At 47.2% G+C, this 16,499-nt stretch overlaps 1 protein-coding gene across 4 annotated transcripts; it reads right to left on the bottom strand.

Moving 5' to 3' along the window:
- Window positions 1-2,109: 2,109 nt before the first annotated feature.
- RBM23 (RNA binding motif protein 23) lies at window positions 2,110-15,655 on the bottom strand. Of its 4 annotated transcripts, none has more exons than XM_055309340.1 (15): window positions 15,475-15,655; window positions 15,076-15,241; window positions 9,291-9,366; window positions 8,367-8,485; window positions 7,843-7,890; window positions 7,555-7,728; window positions 7,217-7,270; window positions 6,947-7,064; window positions 6,701-6,853; window positions 6,478-6,615; window positions 5,568-5,633; window positions 3,725-3,920; window positions 3,514-3,633; window positions 3,297-3,381; window positions 2,110-3,213 (listed from the first exon to the last, which is right to left on the bottom strand). In XM_055309340.1, the coding sequence occupies exons 3-15, from the start codon at window positions 9,357-9,359 to the stop codon at window positions 3,210-3,212; spliced, it is 1,344 nt and encodes a 447-aa protein (XP_055165315.1). In that variant the 5' UTR covers window positions 9,360-9,366; window positions 15,076-15,241; window positions 15,475-15,655; the 3' UTR covers window positions 2,110-3,209. The 4 variants fall into 4 exon arrangements, with proteins under 4 accessions (XP_055165315.1, XP_055165314.1, XP_055165313.1 ...); XM_055309339.1 differs by having other exon boundaries at window positions 15,076-15,199; XM_055309338.1 differs by lacking the exon at window positions 15,076-15,241.
- Window positions 15,656-16,499: the final 844 nt, after the last annotated feature.

Raw genomic sequence — 16,499 nt, 5'->3', positions numbered from 1 at the left:
AGGCAAAAAAAATAAAAATAAAAAATAAAAATAAAAAAAAAGGAGGAAGTAGGCAGAAACCCAAATTCAAAAACACGTTTAAGTTTGAAGAACAGGGAGGAAATACCACCACCTTAGAGAAGACAGAAGCATAGGCTAGAAGTCAAAAGTCAGGTGAACATCTCCCATTTAGAACTGAGGACAGATGGGCAATTGTATGCAAGAGGATCATCTCAGCCAGTCTCTCTACCCATACCTGAGCCATTATGCCCAGGCAATAGAAACTGAGGAAGGTTTCTTTTACCTTAGGAGGATATTTGCTGCCCCATCCCCTCTACTCCAACCACCCTCAATGCAGGGATGAGTAACTAGAAGGCATTGAGTCACATGCAGTGACTCTGGCTGTCAGCCACTAGATGCTGTCACCTTATAGGGGTTAAGACTAGAGTAGCTGTCTTAGATGTTTCCTCACTTCCCTCATAGTCTCTCCCCCACCAAGAGGCTGTATGAGAAACTAAGAACGGTTCGGGGTGGTGGTGGTGAACTGAAGTGGAAGGAACCAAACTGTAGGAAGGCCAAAGTAGGCAGGGATGGGAATATAAGGAAACCAAGCAGAGACGGGAACCCTTCTGAGGCAGGCAGGGAGGCAGACAAGGCCTGTGGTATTTATGTGGTTATTTTTTTTTTATATTTTATTTACTCATAGAAACACACACACACACACAGAGAGAGAGAGAGAGAGAGAGAGAGAGAGAGAGAGAGAGAGAGAGAGAGAAGCACAGACACAGGCAGAGGGAGAAGCAGACTCCACGCAGGGAGCCCGACATGGGACTTGATCCCCGGTCTCCAGGATCACACCCTGGGCTGCAGGCAGCGCTAAACCGCTGTGCCACCAGGGCTGCCGGGTATTTATGGTTTGAAGGAGTTCGAGACTACCATGAGGAAGCCTGGTCCCAAGCTTCAGAACTAACAAAAATGGTCCACATTGCTTTTCAGGATGCATTAGCAGCCAAATCAATGACTACAGGGGGACTGGGCTCTAGCCAGCTACTATGTAAAAACAATGCATCCTCCTTCCCTTCCCCCAGACCCAGAGAGCAAACCAGGACAGGGAAAGGGTGGGGGTGGGGGCAAAGGCAACAGGAGCAGCAAGTCAGGCTGCCACAGCCCAGAGGAATCAAGAGCTAGTCCTGGGTCCTAGTGGCCTTTTATGTCACAAGCAGGTGCCAAGTACCTAATACTTCAGTGTGAAAAGCAACCCCAAAAGCTAATACCACCAAGAAACCTTTACTCAGCTTAGGAAAGTCTGAGAGCAGACAAATTAAAACCTAACAGCAATTATCCATATTTTTAGCATGACAATAAAATCTTAACATTCTGTTGCCATAGAGACCGGTAGAGAATGGAGGAGTCCTACAGAGCTCTGCCCCAGAACCTCAGACCTCCTCTAGGCTGGTCCCTACCTGGTGAGCCAGGTTGTGGCAGGCCCCTTGTCATAATAAGCCTTACAAAGCAGGTGGAGGACAATGTGTATCCCCTTCATCAGGGCAATTCTTGGAATACTCAGCTTTCTGGAATTCACTGGTCCCAGGCCTATGCTATCCCCTGTGCTACCCAAGCAGGGCTATACATGGAAAGCAAGAGTTGAGGGGACGAACAGCAGACTTCAGGCCTGGGGAGCCTCGATGGATGATGCCCAAACTCCTGTGGATACTGAACTGGGAGTTCCATAACAAAGAGAGCCAAAGACGGACACAGAGGCTAATGGTCAGAACGGGGAGCTTAGGTTTCTTTGGTACTTAAGCTCCTCAAGATCACAAAACACCTCTAGCTGAGGGTGCAGAATGTGCTACTGTCACAGTGCCATCTGGTGGAAAGACAAGATCTGTCCTTAGGCAGAGTCCAGCCTGGTGGTGCGCCCAGTGGGCACGGTAGGTTTGGAAATAAATTTAAGATGGGGGGAGGAGAGGGAGGAAAAAAAGGAAATAGTTAAGATGAAGACATATGGAGGAAACCCACGGGGCCGAGTGTATAATGCAGACAGATGGGGAACTCTATCCAAGTGTGTGCCTTTTGTCCATTTTAATTTCTAGAGAAGGTTAGATAAAGTAAAATTGAAGGGACAAAATACAAAGGCATTATAAATGTTTTATATCCCTAGAACCATTCACGGTTTTGGCTCATGAGAAGTTATTAACATCAAACACACCAACTGACCGAGACCACATACATATGGGCAGCAGCTGCCAAAAACAGTGGAGCTTGCCATTTATACAAAGTTTATACATATATATGTATGTGTGTACACACAGATACACATACATACATATACATATATATCTTATATACACAGACACAAGGGTATAAAATCCAGTGAAGAGGGCTCACATGTGCCCAGGTAGGGGACAGGAGCAGCTTTCACAGCTGGGGTTGAGCCCATGGTAGAGGCACATGGGAAATAGCAGAGTAGCAGCCTCCTCTCCATCCTCCCACCCTGGGCCACAGGAAGGACATGGGAGGAAAGACAACTATACAAAGGAAGATGGAACATATAATGGAAAGGTACCCCACCTTTCACTAAACTCCTGAATGCTCCGAAGACACCCAAAATGCCTGGCAGGACAGATGATTCCCACACCTCCCAGCAAGATGCTGAGCCCACAGTAGCAGTTCTGGCCCCAAGCTGAGGCCTAAGGCAGGCTTCACAATGTGCATGTCCACACCATCTTCCAGGGCCTGTGCAGCAACAAGCCAGCACCTTCATGGCTCACCCCCCAAACTCCAAAGTCCTCTTACACCAGAGGTCTTAAGGGTTTCCCTCAACAGACTGTAGGGTAGAGGTACAGGAAAAGGAGAGAAGTTAGTTCCTTCAATTAATGCCCTATGGCCTTCCCAATGGGGGAGGAATCAAGGAATCACTAAGAGGTGGTTGGGAAGAGCAATGAAGGTCATCCCAGGAGATGACATATGAGGAGAGACAGGTGCTCAATGCAGGTGCAGATTCTGTCCTCTTCGACTAGTGGCTTTGCTCAGCGGAGTCCAGTCCCAATGGGCCCTGGGCAGGAGCTCTTCTTGAGTCTAAGGGTGGCCCCAAATTCCCGCAGAGTCAATGTCCACGCCTTCAGGATGGCTTGGTCCATAAAATGGAGAAGGGGCCATGTAAGGGTAGATGTGGAGAAGGGAGTGGCAGGACCCAGAGGCACAGGGAGGCAGTGTACTGCGCCACTGATTTACCTATGGCAAGGAGAAGAGGTAAACGGAAAGCCACAGGAAAGAAAGTAACCAGTGACTTAACTGAGCCAGCCCCTGAGACTCACATGGTCTGAGGGGTGAAGAGGCTGGAAAGCTGGAAGCACTGGGAGGCAATTGCCTGGGAAGCGAGGTTCAGTGCTGGGCTCAGAGCTGTGAGAGAGAGGGAGAGAGAGAGGGAGAGAAGAGAGAGAGAGAGAGGAGAGGCACAGTGAGTTACTGAGCACAGATCATTCCTTCTTTCCGGGCTCCAACCCTTCCTCCCTCTCCCAAGTCCAAGCCTACCAGTCAGAGCCGCAGGGTTCAGGCCCCCCAAGGGAACTGTCCCATTTAGTTGCAAGGCGGCAGCAGCTTGGGCTGCGGCAGCAGCAGCTGCAGCTGTGGTAGGCAGCTGGATTCCAGAGCCTAAAAGGGAAAGTAAAGTTGGTGTTAAGTCCCAATCTCGGATCTAAAACTCAACCCCACACTCTTCACTCTACAGAGAAACTCTCTCCACCTTCTGCCAATTTGGCCATGAGCTGCAGACGTCCACCTGCCGATCCCAGATCCAGCTCCTGGTCCCCATCCGGAAAAGTGATATCTGTGCCACCATCCAGTCGCTCAGTCACATGGCCAACTCTCATAGGTCGACCAGCAAGCTCAAAGCCATTCAGCTGTTCCAAGGCCCGCCGGGCACACTCGGAGTCTGAGAACTACAAGAAACACAGGCCATTATCAGTCACTTACTGGCCACAGACATGCTCTCCAACCTCCACTACCACTGCCTAGTCTTGCTATCCCAGGAAAATTGCATGCTCGCTGTGGCACAAATTATTGTCTTAGGGAGTGTGACCTAAGAGCCTCATCCCTCCAAAATGATCATGTGACAAGAACCTTTTCCAACGGACTCAATGGCAAACTTCCAGCTCCACTAAGAACCCAACAAAGGCAAAAAGTCTGTTATCTTTAGGGTGGCCTACACTTATAAGCTGCTTCACAAGTGAGCATATAAATGGAAGTACGACAGGCTGAAAGTCAAGATTCCTGGGCTTTTATTTACACCCTTAGGACTGATCAATTTCAATTCTCAGTCAAAAAGTAGGAATCTGAAACCCCAGAGCCCAGTGGTAGGAGGGAGTGCACCCTGGAATGGAGAGCAAGACCGCACCCCACCCCTATGCCTATACCAGTGCTGTTGATCACAGAGAGCTCTACTGTCCAGCAGCACCAGAGCAGCCGCGTATAGAGAAGATTCCAGACTGCTGTTGAAGTCTCAAGGGTGTTGACAAAAAAAGCAGCAACACAAGAGCAAAAAGGCCTCACAAAAGCTTTTCTGCATCCGAGTCACACAAGGAGTTACAAGAGGTTCTTGCCACCATGAACACCAGAGCTGGCTTTGTTTCCTCTGGTAGCCCCTGCCCTAGGGCCTGGCACATGGTACTGACAATTCCTAAGCAGGTGGTATAGGTGGCCTGCCTTCACTGGATACTTCTGAAGTGATCAATACCCCTGGTCAAACACAACCTACCTCCCCTCTGCCCTGTAGGCAACTGTGGGGGTGTATGCTGCCTGGACTGAACCCAGAAAATATCAGCTTCTATAAGACACTCAGCCTGGAGTCACACAGGGCTAGAAGAACCAGTTATGGGAACTGGAAGCAATTCTCTTGGGAGTGTTAGGAAAAGGTAAGACATTCTCGCTATTTTCCCTATAGTGGTCTCTGAATATAAAGATACTTCTCAGTGGAGAAACTGAGTAGTGCCAGAAAAAAAAAATCTCTACTCCCTCGTATCATGAAAACATACCAATTCCATGAAGCATGTCTATAAAAGCCCACACCTAACCTCCCTCATGTCCCTAACTTCCTAGCTGTAGCCTGAAATCATTTCTATTACCGAAAGAGCACGCTGCAGGACCAGGGAAGCTGGTTGACCTCCAGGACACCCCCATATCAGGGCCACTAACAGTGTGTAGAAGCAAAGTCAAGATCTCAAGCAATGCACTCACATCTCAAGGGGCAGAAGGCTAGGCCAAGCTGCAGGCACCAGGGCTTATGGGTCATTTTTTTTTAATAAGATTTTTTTTTTTTTTAATTCATGATGGACATAGAGATAGAGAAAGACAGAGACGCAGGCAGAGGGAGGAGCAGGCTCCATGCAGGGAGACTGACGCGGGACTCAATCCTGGGACCCCAGGATCGCGCCCTGGGCCAAAGGCAGGGGCCAAACTGCTGAGCCACCCAGGGATCCCTTATAGGTCATTTAGAAAGTTCCTAAAGGAGGAGGATGAAGCTAAGATGCAAAATCAGACAGGTGGACAAACCCACACTGAAATTCCAGAGTTAAAGACCAGAGACTCACCGTAATGAAACCATAACCTTTAGAACGGCCTGTATCTGAGTCCTTCATCAAGACAATATTATCAATCTGTAGAGAGAGAGAGAAATTATTAACAATCTTTGGCTAACTCATACTCTTGACCTTTCCTGCCTGACTGTTCTACCCCTAACTCTGAAGCCAATCAATTACAAATCTCCACATCTTTTTATTTTTTTATATTTTATTTATTTGTTTAAGAATTTAGTTTTTTCTTAAGATTTTGTTTATTTATTTATTTAAGGATTTATTTATGATAAATAGAGAGAGCGAGAGAGAGAGAGAGAGAGAGAGAGAGAGGCAGAGACACAGGAGGAGGGAGAAGCAGGCTCCATGCCGGAAGCCCGACATGGGACTCAATCCCGGGACTCCAGGATCGCGCCCTGGGCCAAAGGCAGGTGCCAAACCGCTGAGCCACCCAGGGATCCCCAGATTTTATTTATTTATCCATGAGAGACACACACAGAGAGAGGCAGAGACACAACACTGGCAGAGGGAGACACAGGCTCCATCCAGGAAGCCCGATGTGGGACTCAATCCTGGGAGTCCAGGATCATGCCCTAGGCCGAAGGCAGGCGCTAAACCGCTGAGCCACCTGGGCTGTCCTCCACATCTTTTAAAAAAGAGACAAAGGCAACTTCCTTCCAAAACACCTTTTCTGACTAACCTTACCTTAGTATGAGCCCTGTTATTTGATTTTATGGTGCCTGACTCATTGGTGTACTGAACACTGAATGCAAAGATGGAGTCTAACTTTCCCCGCATAGACCCATACGTTTGTTCTGATGGATGCTGCCATCACGATGGTTAATCGTGGTCAGACAGAATGAAGAGGTACACTTACCCTCCCCACTTTTTCCAATTCCCTTTGAGGTTTCCATCACTTTCTACTCACTTTGCCAAAAGGCTCAAAAATGCCCCGGAGCATGTCCTCAGTGATATTGAAGTGTAGGGAACCCACATAAAGGCGCATTGGTCCACTACTGCCCTTCTGCAGGTTGTTGGCCATGGCTGCCAGCCGGTTTTTCTCAGCCTGAGCAAGAAAAAATTGATGAGTCACATCCCACACCTCCTCCCTTCAAGCCCATATTCTCATGTCAGTTTTGCAACCTGCTCACCTGCGAAGCCTGGACAATGATGGGCACTCCTAGCAGCCGCTGCCCAGTTAGCCCAATGGCCAGGGGCACAGACTGGATTTCACAGAATTCCACATATGCGATGCCCTTAGAACGACGGGAGTTCCGATCTGAGATGATTCGGACATCACGAACCTAATCCCGCAAGAAGGAAATCCTGAGTTGGGCATAAAGGAGGATGGATGGAAAATAGGGTACATGGAAGAAAACTAACGTCAGGGAGGTTACCTTGCCGACAGCAGAGAAAAAGTCCTCCAGGTCTCGAGGCCGAATGCGGGCAGCTAGCTGCATACAGAAAACTGTGCGGGCATCACGCTCCTCAGGACTCAGATTATCAATTGGCTCCCTAGAGAGTGAGCACAACTTCAGACACCCGCTCCCAAAACACAGTCACTGTTCTCTAGCTACCTCCTCAGGTACTATATGTTCCTATATTCTGGCTCAAACGGCTTTCTATTCATACCTCATGGTCTAGAAGAGCGTTCATCATGAACTCACCTGACGGGGCTCTTCTCTCTGAAATGGGGACTCTTACTGTGTGCATACCTGCGCCTACAGAACAGAGAACAAACAGAAAATCCTGTCATCCAACTTCACTCATGTTGGCTTGAGGCTCAGTCTTCCATCGTGAGATGACCAGATGCCGGCACCTCAGCTCACATGGGAATTCTCAAGACCACCCCTGTAAGTAAAATTCTCAAGACCACCCCTGTAAGTAACAAGGTCTCCCTCCTGCCCATCACATCAGGCTGGAAGCACCTGCATGTAGGAACCACTGCACAGCGGTTTTACCCAGACTACCACGTGAAAGCTGTTGTATTAGCAAAAGGTGGTACCCAGTGGCAAGTGGCGGGCTCCGGTAGCGCACGCGGTCCTCACGCCGCCGGTCTCGACTGCGTGACTCACTGCTGTGCCGCCGGTCCCAGCTCCGGCTGCGGTGGCGACGCTGCCGGTCTCGACTTCGGCTTCGGCTGCTTCTCCGCCTATGCCGGTCCCGGTCTCGACTACGACTACAAGTAGAGGCCACTACTGAGTTCACTACAGGACAAACCAACCTCTTCTAGTTCCTCTTTCCCTTTGTAGTGATCCTCAAAACCCAAGGGCCCCCAGCATTATTGACTGACCTGCGCTTCCTGTCCCTGCTTTTACTATGGCTCCGACTCCTCTTCTTCCTGTGAAGAAGGGGAAAAATCCTGATTACTAAGGAGGTTTTATGCTTTCCCCCAAGGAAAAGGAATGACGGAAAGACCCGGGTGGAAGAGCAGTAAAAGACCAAAGAGCCTAGGATGAGCTGGCAGGAGTTCACAGCAACACCAACTTGCACACAGCCCTGAATGCTGTGTGGCATCTAAAGTGGCCATTTCCCACCTCACCCCCTGCCAAAGCCCAGTAAAAGCAGTTGCTTTCAAATCAGGAGCCCCTCACTATTTTATTCAACAGAAACAATGATGCTAGAACAGATCCACAAGTCTATGCTGGAATGTGAAGACCAGAAGACCATTAAACCAAGTCACCATGATTCCCAGGACCCAGCATTAAAAATGAGCAGTCTTATAAGCAACTGCCTCCCTATTTTGGCCATTTCTCCGATGGACACAGTTGCCTCCCTTGCCCAAGTTGCCAGCCCATCTCTTTATGCCACACTCACTTGCTTGAGTCCCCACCAGCGCTGCTCCCACTGGTGCCACCACCACTGGTGCTCATCATGGTGCTCGTGCTGGTGTTGGCAGGGCCATCTTTTTTAACCTCTTTCCTTTGCTGTTCATCCTGAGAGGTTTGCCAGGAAAGATGTCAGAGGGTACAAGGTGGCAGACGCACATGTTCCATTGGGCAACAAAAGAACAGAAGTGGACAGAGAAGAAAGCTTATGAAATCAAAGCTCGCAATTATCCAGCCTGTTCCTGACCACCTGGGTCTCCTAACAAAGAGAATAACAGAACGGAGGAAACTACCTGAAAAGAAAAGATCAGAGTGACAGATTTTGATGTCAAAACTTTAGCTACCCGACATTGGTTCCACTGACATCTATTCCCCAGGAGAGTGAGAATTACTTAGGTCTAAGATACACTGACTTTCTACTGTGTCACTGATAGCTATGAGCAAAGCACTTATTCCTAGAACATTCTGCACCCCCCAAACCTTCTTCCACCCCCACCCCTCAGCTTTGGGACCCTCTCTGCCAGCATGCCTTTAGGATTAGAGCCTGGAGAGTGAGGCTTACTAAAAAACTATAACTTGGGATCCCTGGGTGGCGCAGCGGTTTGGCGCCTGCCTTTGGCCCAGGGCGCGATCCTGGAGACCCGGGATCGAATCCCACGTCGGGCTCCTGGTGCATGGAGCCTGCTTCTCCCTCTGCCTATGTCTCTGCCTCTCTCTCTCTCTCAATGTGTGACTATCATTAAAAAAAAAAAAAAAAAATTAAAAAAAAAAACTATAACTTTTATGAGTAGCAACGATACACAATAAATAATAAGTAAGCAGGAAAAAAGGATTTACAAAATGTTGAAACTGATGATCTATAACTGCTTCTTCTTAACTAACCCAATTCCAGGAGTTAGATGGGGAATATTACCTCCTCCTTTTTATAAGGAGCCTCCAGCATGGCCTCAATCACTATATCAAAGTCATCGGACGCCATCATAACAGATCTGAGGAGAGAACATGGATATATAAGAACCTATTTTTCTGCCCCTTTGGCACCCCACATCCCTTCCTTCTCCAAGAAACAGATTTCAGAATTCTTGAATTCCAAAGGGATCTTCCAGGCAGTTGCTTACTCTACATTTATTTTTGCACATTTTAAATCTGAACGTGTTTTGCTCTGGCTTAGAAAAGGTCAAGTGTCTAGAAAGAAAATATCTGGGCAGCCCCGATGGCCCAGCAGTTTGGCGCTGCCTTCAGCTGGGGGTGTGGTCCTGGGGCCCCGGGATCGGGTCCCATGCAGGGCTCCCTGCATGGAGCCTGCTTCTCCCTCTGCCTCTGCTTCTCTCTCTCTGTCTTGAATAAATAAAATCGAAAGAAAGAAAGGAAGGAAGGAAGGAAGGAAGGAAGGAAGGAAGGAAGGAAGGAAGGAAGGAAGGAAGGAAGGAAGGAAGGAAGGAAGGAAGGAAGGAAGGAAGGAAGGAAAGAAAGAAAGAAAGAAAGAAAGAAAGAAAGAAAGAAAGAAAGAAAGAAAGAAAGAAAGAAAGAGGGATCCCTGGGTGGCGCAGCGGTTTGGCGCCTGCCTTTGGCCCGGGGCGCGATCCTGGAGACCCGGGATCGAATCCCACATCGGGCTCCCGGTGCATGGAGCTTGCTTCTCTCTCTGCCTGTGTCTCCGCCTCTCTCTCTCTCTCTGTGACTATCATAAATAAATAAAAAAAAAAATTTTAAAAAAAAAGAAAGAAAGAAAGAAAGAAAGAAAGAAAGAAAGAAAGAAAGAAAGAATATCTAGATAGAAACAAAATACAATACAGACCCTGTCCTGTGAAAAGAAAGTGTTGGCACTCAAAATTACTATTCACTTGACAATGGACACTAGGTCTCCATTCTACAATTCAAAATTCTGTATAAATAATTGGTTTAGGGATCCCTGGGTGGCGCAGTGGTTTGGCGCCTGCCTTTGGCCCGGGGCGCGATCCTGGAGACCCGGGATCGAGTCCCACGTTGGGCTCACAGTGCATGGAGCCTGCTTCTTCCCCTGCCTGTGTCTCTGCCTCTCTCTCTCTGTGACTGTCATAAATAAATAAATTAATTAATTAAAAAATAAATAAATAATTGGTTTAAACTTAAATCACTGAAATGAGCACATATTCCCAATAAAAAAGTAAAGATGCAAGACTAAAAAATTAGGAACAAGACAAAACAACACCAGAATGCAGACCTGCCCTAAGCTCTTCCCCATACCCCCCACCCAAACATCAATAATTAAGGGACTCATCGTTAAACATGTCCCATACAATACCAAATAGAATTCAGGTAACTCAAAGATAATGATTCAGACAGGCTTAATCAATTCCACTTTGAAATCTGTCTAGGCAGGCAGAGTAAGACTTCATGCCTCCCTCAAGTTTTCACACCTAGCAATCATCTTTACCAAGTTTGGTAAATGCCTGTCAAATAAAAAAACAGATGATATCAAACAAAATCAACAGAATATTGGTCTGGAATTATCAATATACAGAACATGCATGAATCTCAAAATAATTATGCTGAGTGAAAGAAATAAAACAAAAAAAAAGTATAAACTTTTTGTGCTTCCATTTATAGGAAAAAATTCTAGGAAACACAAACCTGTAGAAAGCAGAAAGCAGATCACTGGTTGCCTAGGGATATGAAGAGGTGGGGAGAGGCTAAGAGGAAAAAAATCACAAAAGGGCAGAAGAAACTTTCGGGGTGTGATGGTTTCATGGGCGTTTAAATATCAAAACCCATCAAATTATACACTTTAATGTACATAAGTTTATTTTATGCAAATTATACTGCAATAAAGCTCAATAAACAAATACCTCAATACCTCAATAAATAAAAACAACTCCAACTAATCTGAAGAACTTCTGTGCAAAGGAGGCTGGTCACAATCAGACTTTCCATATCCACAAGAGCTTTGTCCTCTTTATTTTTTTAAAAGACTTTGAGAGAGTGACAGATTGCAACAAAGAAAGCATGAGCAGGGAGGACAGGTAGCCTGACTGAGGGCTTGACTCCAGCACTTTGGGATCATGACCTGAGCCAAAGGCAGACGTTTAACAGACTGAGCCACCCAGACACCCCAGCTTTGTCCTCTTTGAAAGAGCTGATCCAGGTACACCTGGGTGGCTCAGTGGTTGATGTCTGCCTTCAGCCCAGAGCATGATCCTGGGGTCCCGGGATTGAGTCCCACATCGGGGTCACTGCATGGAGCCTGCTTCTCCCTCTGCCTATGTCTCTGCCTCTCTGCCTCTCTCTGTGTCTCTCATAAAAAACAAAAAAACACACAGCTGATCCATCATCCAATGGTGTGGTTTGTCCTTGTTGTGCTCAGAGCCCATAGCCTATTTTGGTGATTTAAGAATAAAAGAGGAGAGAAAAAAAAAAGAATAAAAGAGGAGTATAAAAGTAATAACTAACATAAAATAAGTCCTGTAAAAATATGACTTATCATTCCCATAGTACCTGATATTGCTAGGCACCGAACTAAGCCTGTTACAGAAACAAGATTCTCGGAAAGAGTAAAACAAAAATTACTTGGAGCCAAATTTAAGACTTAAAATAGAAACCACATCAAAATCAAATAGGAGTGTCTAAGAACCAGTGAACCTGGGGTGCCTGGCTGGCTCAGTCAGTGGAGCTTGCAACTCTTGATCCCGTGGTTTTGAGTTCCAGCCCCATTTTTTTTTTTAAGATTTTATTTATTTATTTATTTATTTATTCATGAGAGACAGAGAGACAGAGAGAGAGAGAGAGAGAGAGAGAGAGAGAGAGAGAGGAAGAGACACAGGCAGAGGGAGAAGCAGGCTCTGATTGGAGCCTGATGTGGGACTTGATCCCAGGACCCCAGGATCACGCCCTGGGCTGAAAGCAGGCGCTAAACCGCTAAACTACCCAGGGATCCCATCCAGCCCATTTTTGAGCGTAGAGAGTACTTTAAAATCTTTTTTTAATCAAAGATTTTTATTTATTTATTTGACACAGAAAGAGAGTGCACAGACCTGGGGAGCAGCAGGCAGAGGGAGAGGGAGGAGCATACTCCCCGCTGAGCAGGGAGCCTGATGCAGGCTGATCCCAGGACTCTGGGATCATGACTTGAGCTGAAGGCAGATGCTTAACCTGAGTGCCACTCAGTCACCCCAAATATAAAATCTTTTTTTTTTTAAAGATTTTATTTATTTATTCATAGACATAGAGAGAGGCAGAGACACAGGCAGAGGGAGAAGCAGGCTCCATGCAGGGAGCCCCACGTGGGACTCGATCTGGGGTCTCCAGGATCACACCCCGGGGCTGCAGGCGGCGCCAAACCGCAGCGCCACCGGGACTGCCCCCAAATATAAAATCTTAAGCATCAACAAAAAAAAGCAGTGAACTCAACTACTTATTATAATTAACATGATATATTTCTATAACAGTCAAAGGTAATACATGCTACAAGCAGTTATCAGGTCCAATGCACAATGAAAAAACTGAGGTTTTGTAAACTACCTAGAGTCTCAAAGCTTAAATCGAAGAGCTGACTCCTGATTAAGGTCTCCTGCCTCAAAGTCTAATGTCTCATCAATTCTATCAGTCACCTCTCCTGTGCTTTATAACTCAGCCCCAAAGGAAATTTCAAAAAGAAGAATACACAGCATACCAAGATGTCTAGTTTTGGGTTTTTTAAAGATTCTATTTTTACGTAATCTCTACGTGAATCGTGGTGTCCGTCACCAGTTAGTCCCAGAGTCTCTCATGAATAAATAAATAAATATTTATTTGAAGTCTAATGTCTTAAACTCTACTGTCTCTCTCATGAGAGACACAGAGAGAGAGGCAGAGGGAGCAGGCTCCATGCAGGGAGCCTGGCAGCAGTGATTCGTTCCAGGGTCTCCAGGATCACTCCCCCGGCTGAAGGCGGGGCTAAACCGCTGAGCCACCGGGGCTGCCCCAATAAATAAGAAATCTTAGAAAAAATAAAATAAAATAAATAAGAGGTTTCAATCTATCATTTCCATTATTTCTAGTCATAATGGCTGCCAAGTCTATACAAAGTTTTCTTTATTTCTTTCTCTAAGAGTATTTCTTTATTTTATTTTTTAGTTGTTTATTAAGAGAAACTATTCCATAACCCAGTGCTCGTGTTTCATAGCTCAGGAACACAGGACAGTCAAGCTTCAATTAAACGCAACCCAAAGGAATTCTTTATATTCCACATTCACTTTGCACTCTGAAAGATACCAGCCTTCTTCATCTCCTCAAAACCTTTCATGGAATCATAATTTCTGTAGAAATCTGCGTATGCCTTCTTTCTTGGTTCAGCCACAGCAAACTTATAAAAAGCTGCAACCCGCAGGGATACAGCGAAGGCTCCAACAATATGAAATCGCAGACGCTTGGCCAGAAGGCCTCCCATCTGAGGTTTCATTAAAGCACTTGAAGTCATGGTAGTTATTCTCCTCAAACCTAACGTCCTTCCTAAGAGAATTAAAAGTATTTCTTTATTTAAATAATCTCTACACTCACTGTGGGGCTAGAATTTGCAATTCCAAAGTCAAGAGTGGTACACTCTTCAACTGAGCCAGCCAGGTGCCAAGTCATACAGCTAGCTCCTTTTTATTTTTTAAAATCTGCTTTTTCCTCACCAAACGAAATGCTTCTGATTTCAATAACTGCTCTTTGTTGACTGCTAGTATAGGGTAGGAGTAACTTAACACATACACAAGAACTTTCACTTAAGTTGACAGTTCTTGTGACACCACCTACAAAGAAAACTTTTCACTCAGGTACTCAGAAATGAATGAATCTATTTAAAGCACCAACATAGGGATCCCTGGGTGGCGCAGCGGTTTGGCGCCTGCCTTTGGCCCAGGGCGCGATCCTGGAGACCCGGGATCGAATCCCACGTCGGGCTTCCGGTGCATGGAGCCTGCTTCTCCCTCTGCCTGTGTCTCTGCCTCCCTCTCTCTCTCTCTGTGACTATCATAAATAAATAAAAATTAAAAAAAAAAAATAAAGCACCAACATACATAACACGAGCACACTTTGAAACTTGAAATCTCACTGGGTTTGGCATATCTTTTCAAGTCCCAAATACTATGTATTTTCAAATTGGTAGTTTTCAAACTCTTCCTATGTCCTAAATTACGGGTCAAAGTCCATCAACCCCACCCATTAAAACACTATAGAGCCTACTTCCACCCCTGGCTCCAAAAACTCCATTGTGGGAGGCCCACAATGAATGCAAGTGCCTGGACTTTGTCATCGCACAGTCAAGACCCCAGCAAGCACTTAGGCCTCACTGCTAAAGGGACAAAGGACAGTGAAGAACCACTGTCCGCTCAGTTCAGGCAAAATTCACCACGCTGAGTCCCACAGGGTGATGCGTCCAGGCAGCTGGGCAGAAACATCTCCAAACTGAAGGCAGCTTAATTTGGAACAGGAACAGTGAGAAAGGTAAAACAATCCCCGTGCTGTGCAACAAGCCAAGGCTACACGTTTAAAAAGCGGTCCTGTAAGTAATGATTGGCACCATCTCTGCGAGGGCCAATGTCCCAATGCTAAAACCTGCTATGTGGCCTAACTATACTGTACCGCCAAAGAACGTGTGGTCAAAAAAACGGGACCAGGGAAAAGCCCAGAGACCAACACAGTGACCACGAGCCTTCCGGAGACTGAAGACTGAGTAATCTCTCACAGAGTTCCCTCACCTCTCTGAGTGGTGGCACTAAGAGCTGAAAACCGATCCTGCGAGCCCTCTCAAACCGCGGTGGGTCGATGCTCCCTGCACGCCCGCGCCCCGGTACCGGCGACCCCGAAAGTCAGGGCTGGGACCTGGAAAGAGCGGTCACTGGGATCCTTGGGACAACATCATCCCTAAGAGAGAGAGCCAAGAGGGTACCGATCCCTAAAATCATGCCGGCGGGCTACAGTTCGCTACACTGAGGTGGCGAACACTTCCAGACCGAAGTAAGCAAAAATATCTTGTTAAAAGTTTGCCTGATTCGGCTCTTGACGCCATTTTCTGCCTGTGACGTCAAGGGGAGGCGCCGTGCGGCAACGTCACGCATTGGTGACGTCGCGGGGGACCGGGTTTCGGGGTTTCTCACCAGTTCCGGGTCCCCGCAGGGGGGTCCCCGGTTTCCGCCGTTCCTTTGGGTGTGTTGAGGGCGCGAAGCACGGCTATTTTCCAGAGTCTCAGCAGTAGAAGAAGCACCGCAGCCAGAGCTGCTAGTCTTCCCGCAAAATGGCGGCAGCTCCGCGGTCTTCCAGAACTTTCCCCAATCTGCGCAGGCGCCGAGACATTCAGGCGGTGGAACTAATCTCCCTGGTTTCGCGGCAACAGTCCAAAGTACAGATTTTCATTGGCCAAAACCCTAAGCATGGGTGGAGCCAAGCTCAAACGTCTCTTAGCAACCATTAAGTTCCCCTCGATTGGCTAGCCTCTCGGAGAGCGGAAGCGTCCTAAAAGCGGCCGCCCATCGCTCTCCCATTGGCTAGATGACTTGCGGAAGGCGGAGAAGGCGGGCAAAGAACCAGCAAGGACCCTCCTGCCTCCCTCCCGAGCTCCAGGTGACGAGGAGGTACAATGGACTTCTTTGCTACTTTCCCAAAAGGGTCACGTGCCGTACTCCACCGCGACAGCTTCGCGGAGAGCGCTTGCATTTGTTTCACGCCGCCGGGAGGGATGTTGGGCTGGACTTTCCCCTTCTGAGCGTGTGCTGGCCACGCAGCCCTCCCAACTATGTCCTCTTACCCTCGGTGCTTGGACCCGGGAAAACACAAGTGTTGTCACGTTTGTCTAATTTCACACTGTCTTGTGGTTATTGCCTGGTCCCGCAGCTACACACTTCCCTATTTTTAGTGTATGTGCTGCCGGAGCGAGCACAGCTACACACTTCGCACTGCAAAAGTAAACCTGGAAGTTTCTCAGGTGACTCCTTGGGTACAGCAATACTCAGCCCTCTAACCAGAAAGAGAAGGAACTGATGTCCACTCTCACGTTCCAAGGGGATCCAGAATCCTCACACTTTAGTTGCCCAATATATTAGCTGACAGAAACATAGCTGGTTAGATCATTGAGAGAGCCACAGAGTTAGAGGATCTGTGTTCCAGTCTTGATTTGAATATTATA

This window comes from Nyctereutes procyonoides, unplaced genomic scaffold (genome assembly GCF_905146905.1).
Source record: "Nyctereutes procyonoides isolate TBG_1078 unplaced genomic scaffold, NYPRO_anot_genome, whole genome shotgun sequence".
Taxonomy (NCBI): Eukaryota; Metazoa; Chordata; class Mammalia; order Carnivora; family Canidae; genus Nyctereutes; species Nyctereutes procyonoides.
Note: the sequence above shows the minus strand (reverse complement) of the source record. Positions and strands in the feature narration are given on the sequence as shown.

Bases quoted from the DNA above. Each gene is read 5' to 3' on its own strand.
- RBM23 (XM_055309340.1), bottom strand. From the start codon at position 9,359: ATGATGGCGTCCGATGACTTTGATATAGTGATTGAGGCCATGCTGGAG. The intron at 7,065-7,216 runs GTGAGTTCATGA...CTCACTCTCTAG, and splicing joins AGAGAGAAGAGCCCCGTCAG to GGAGCCAATTGATAATCTGA. The intron at 3,634-3,724 runs GTGGAGAGAGTT...TTTCCCTTTTAG, and splicing joins CATGGCCAAATTGGCAGAAG to GCTCTGGAATCCAGCTGCCT.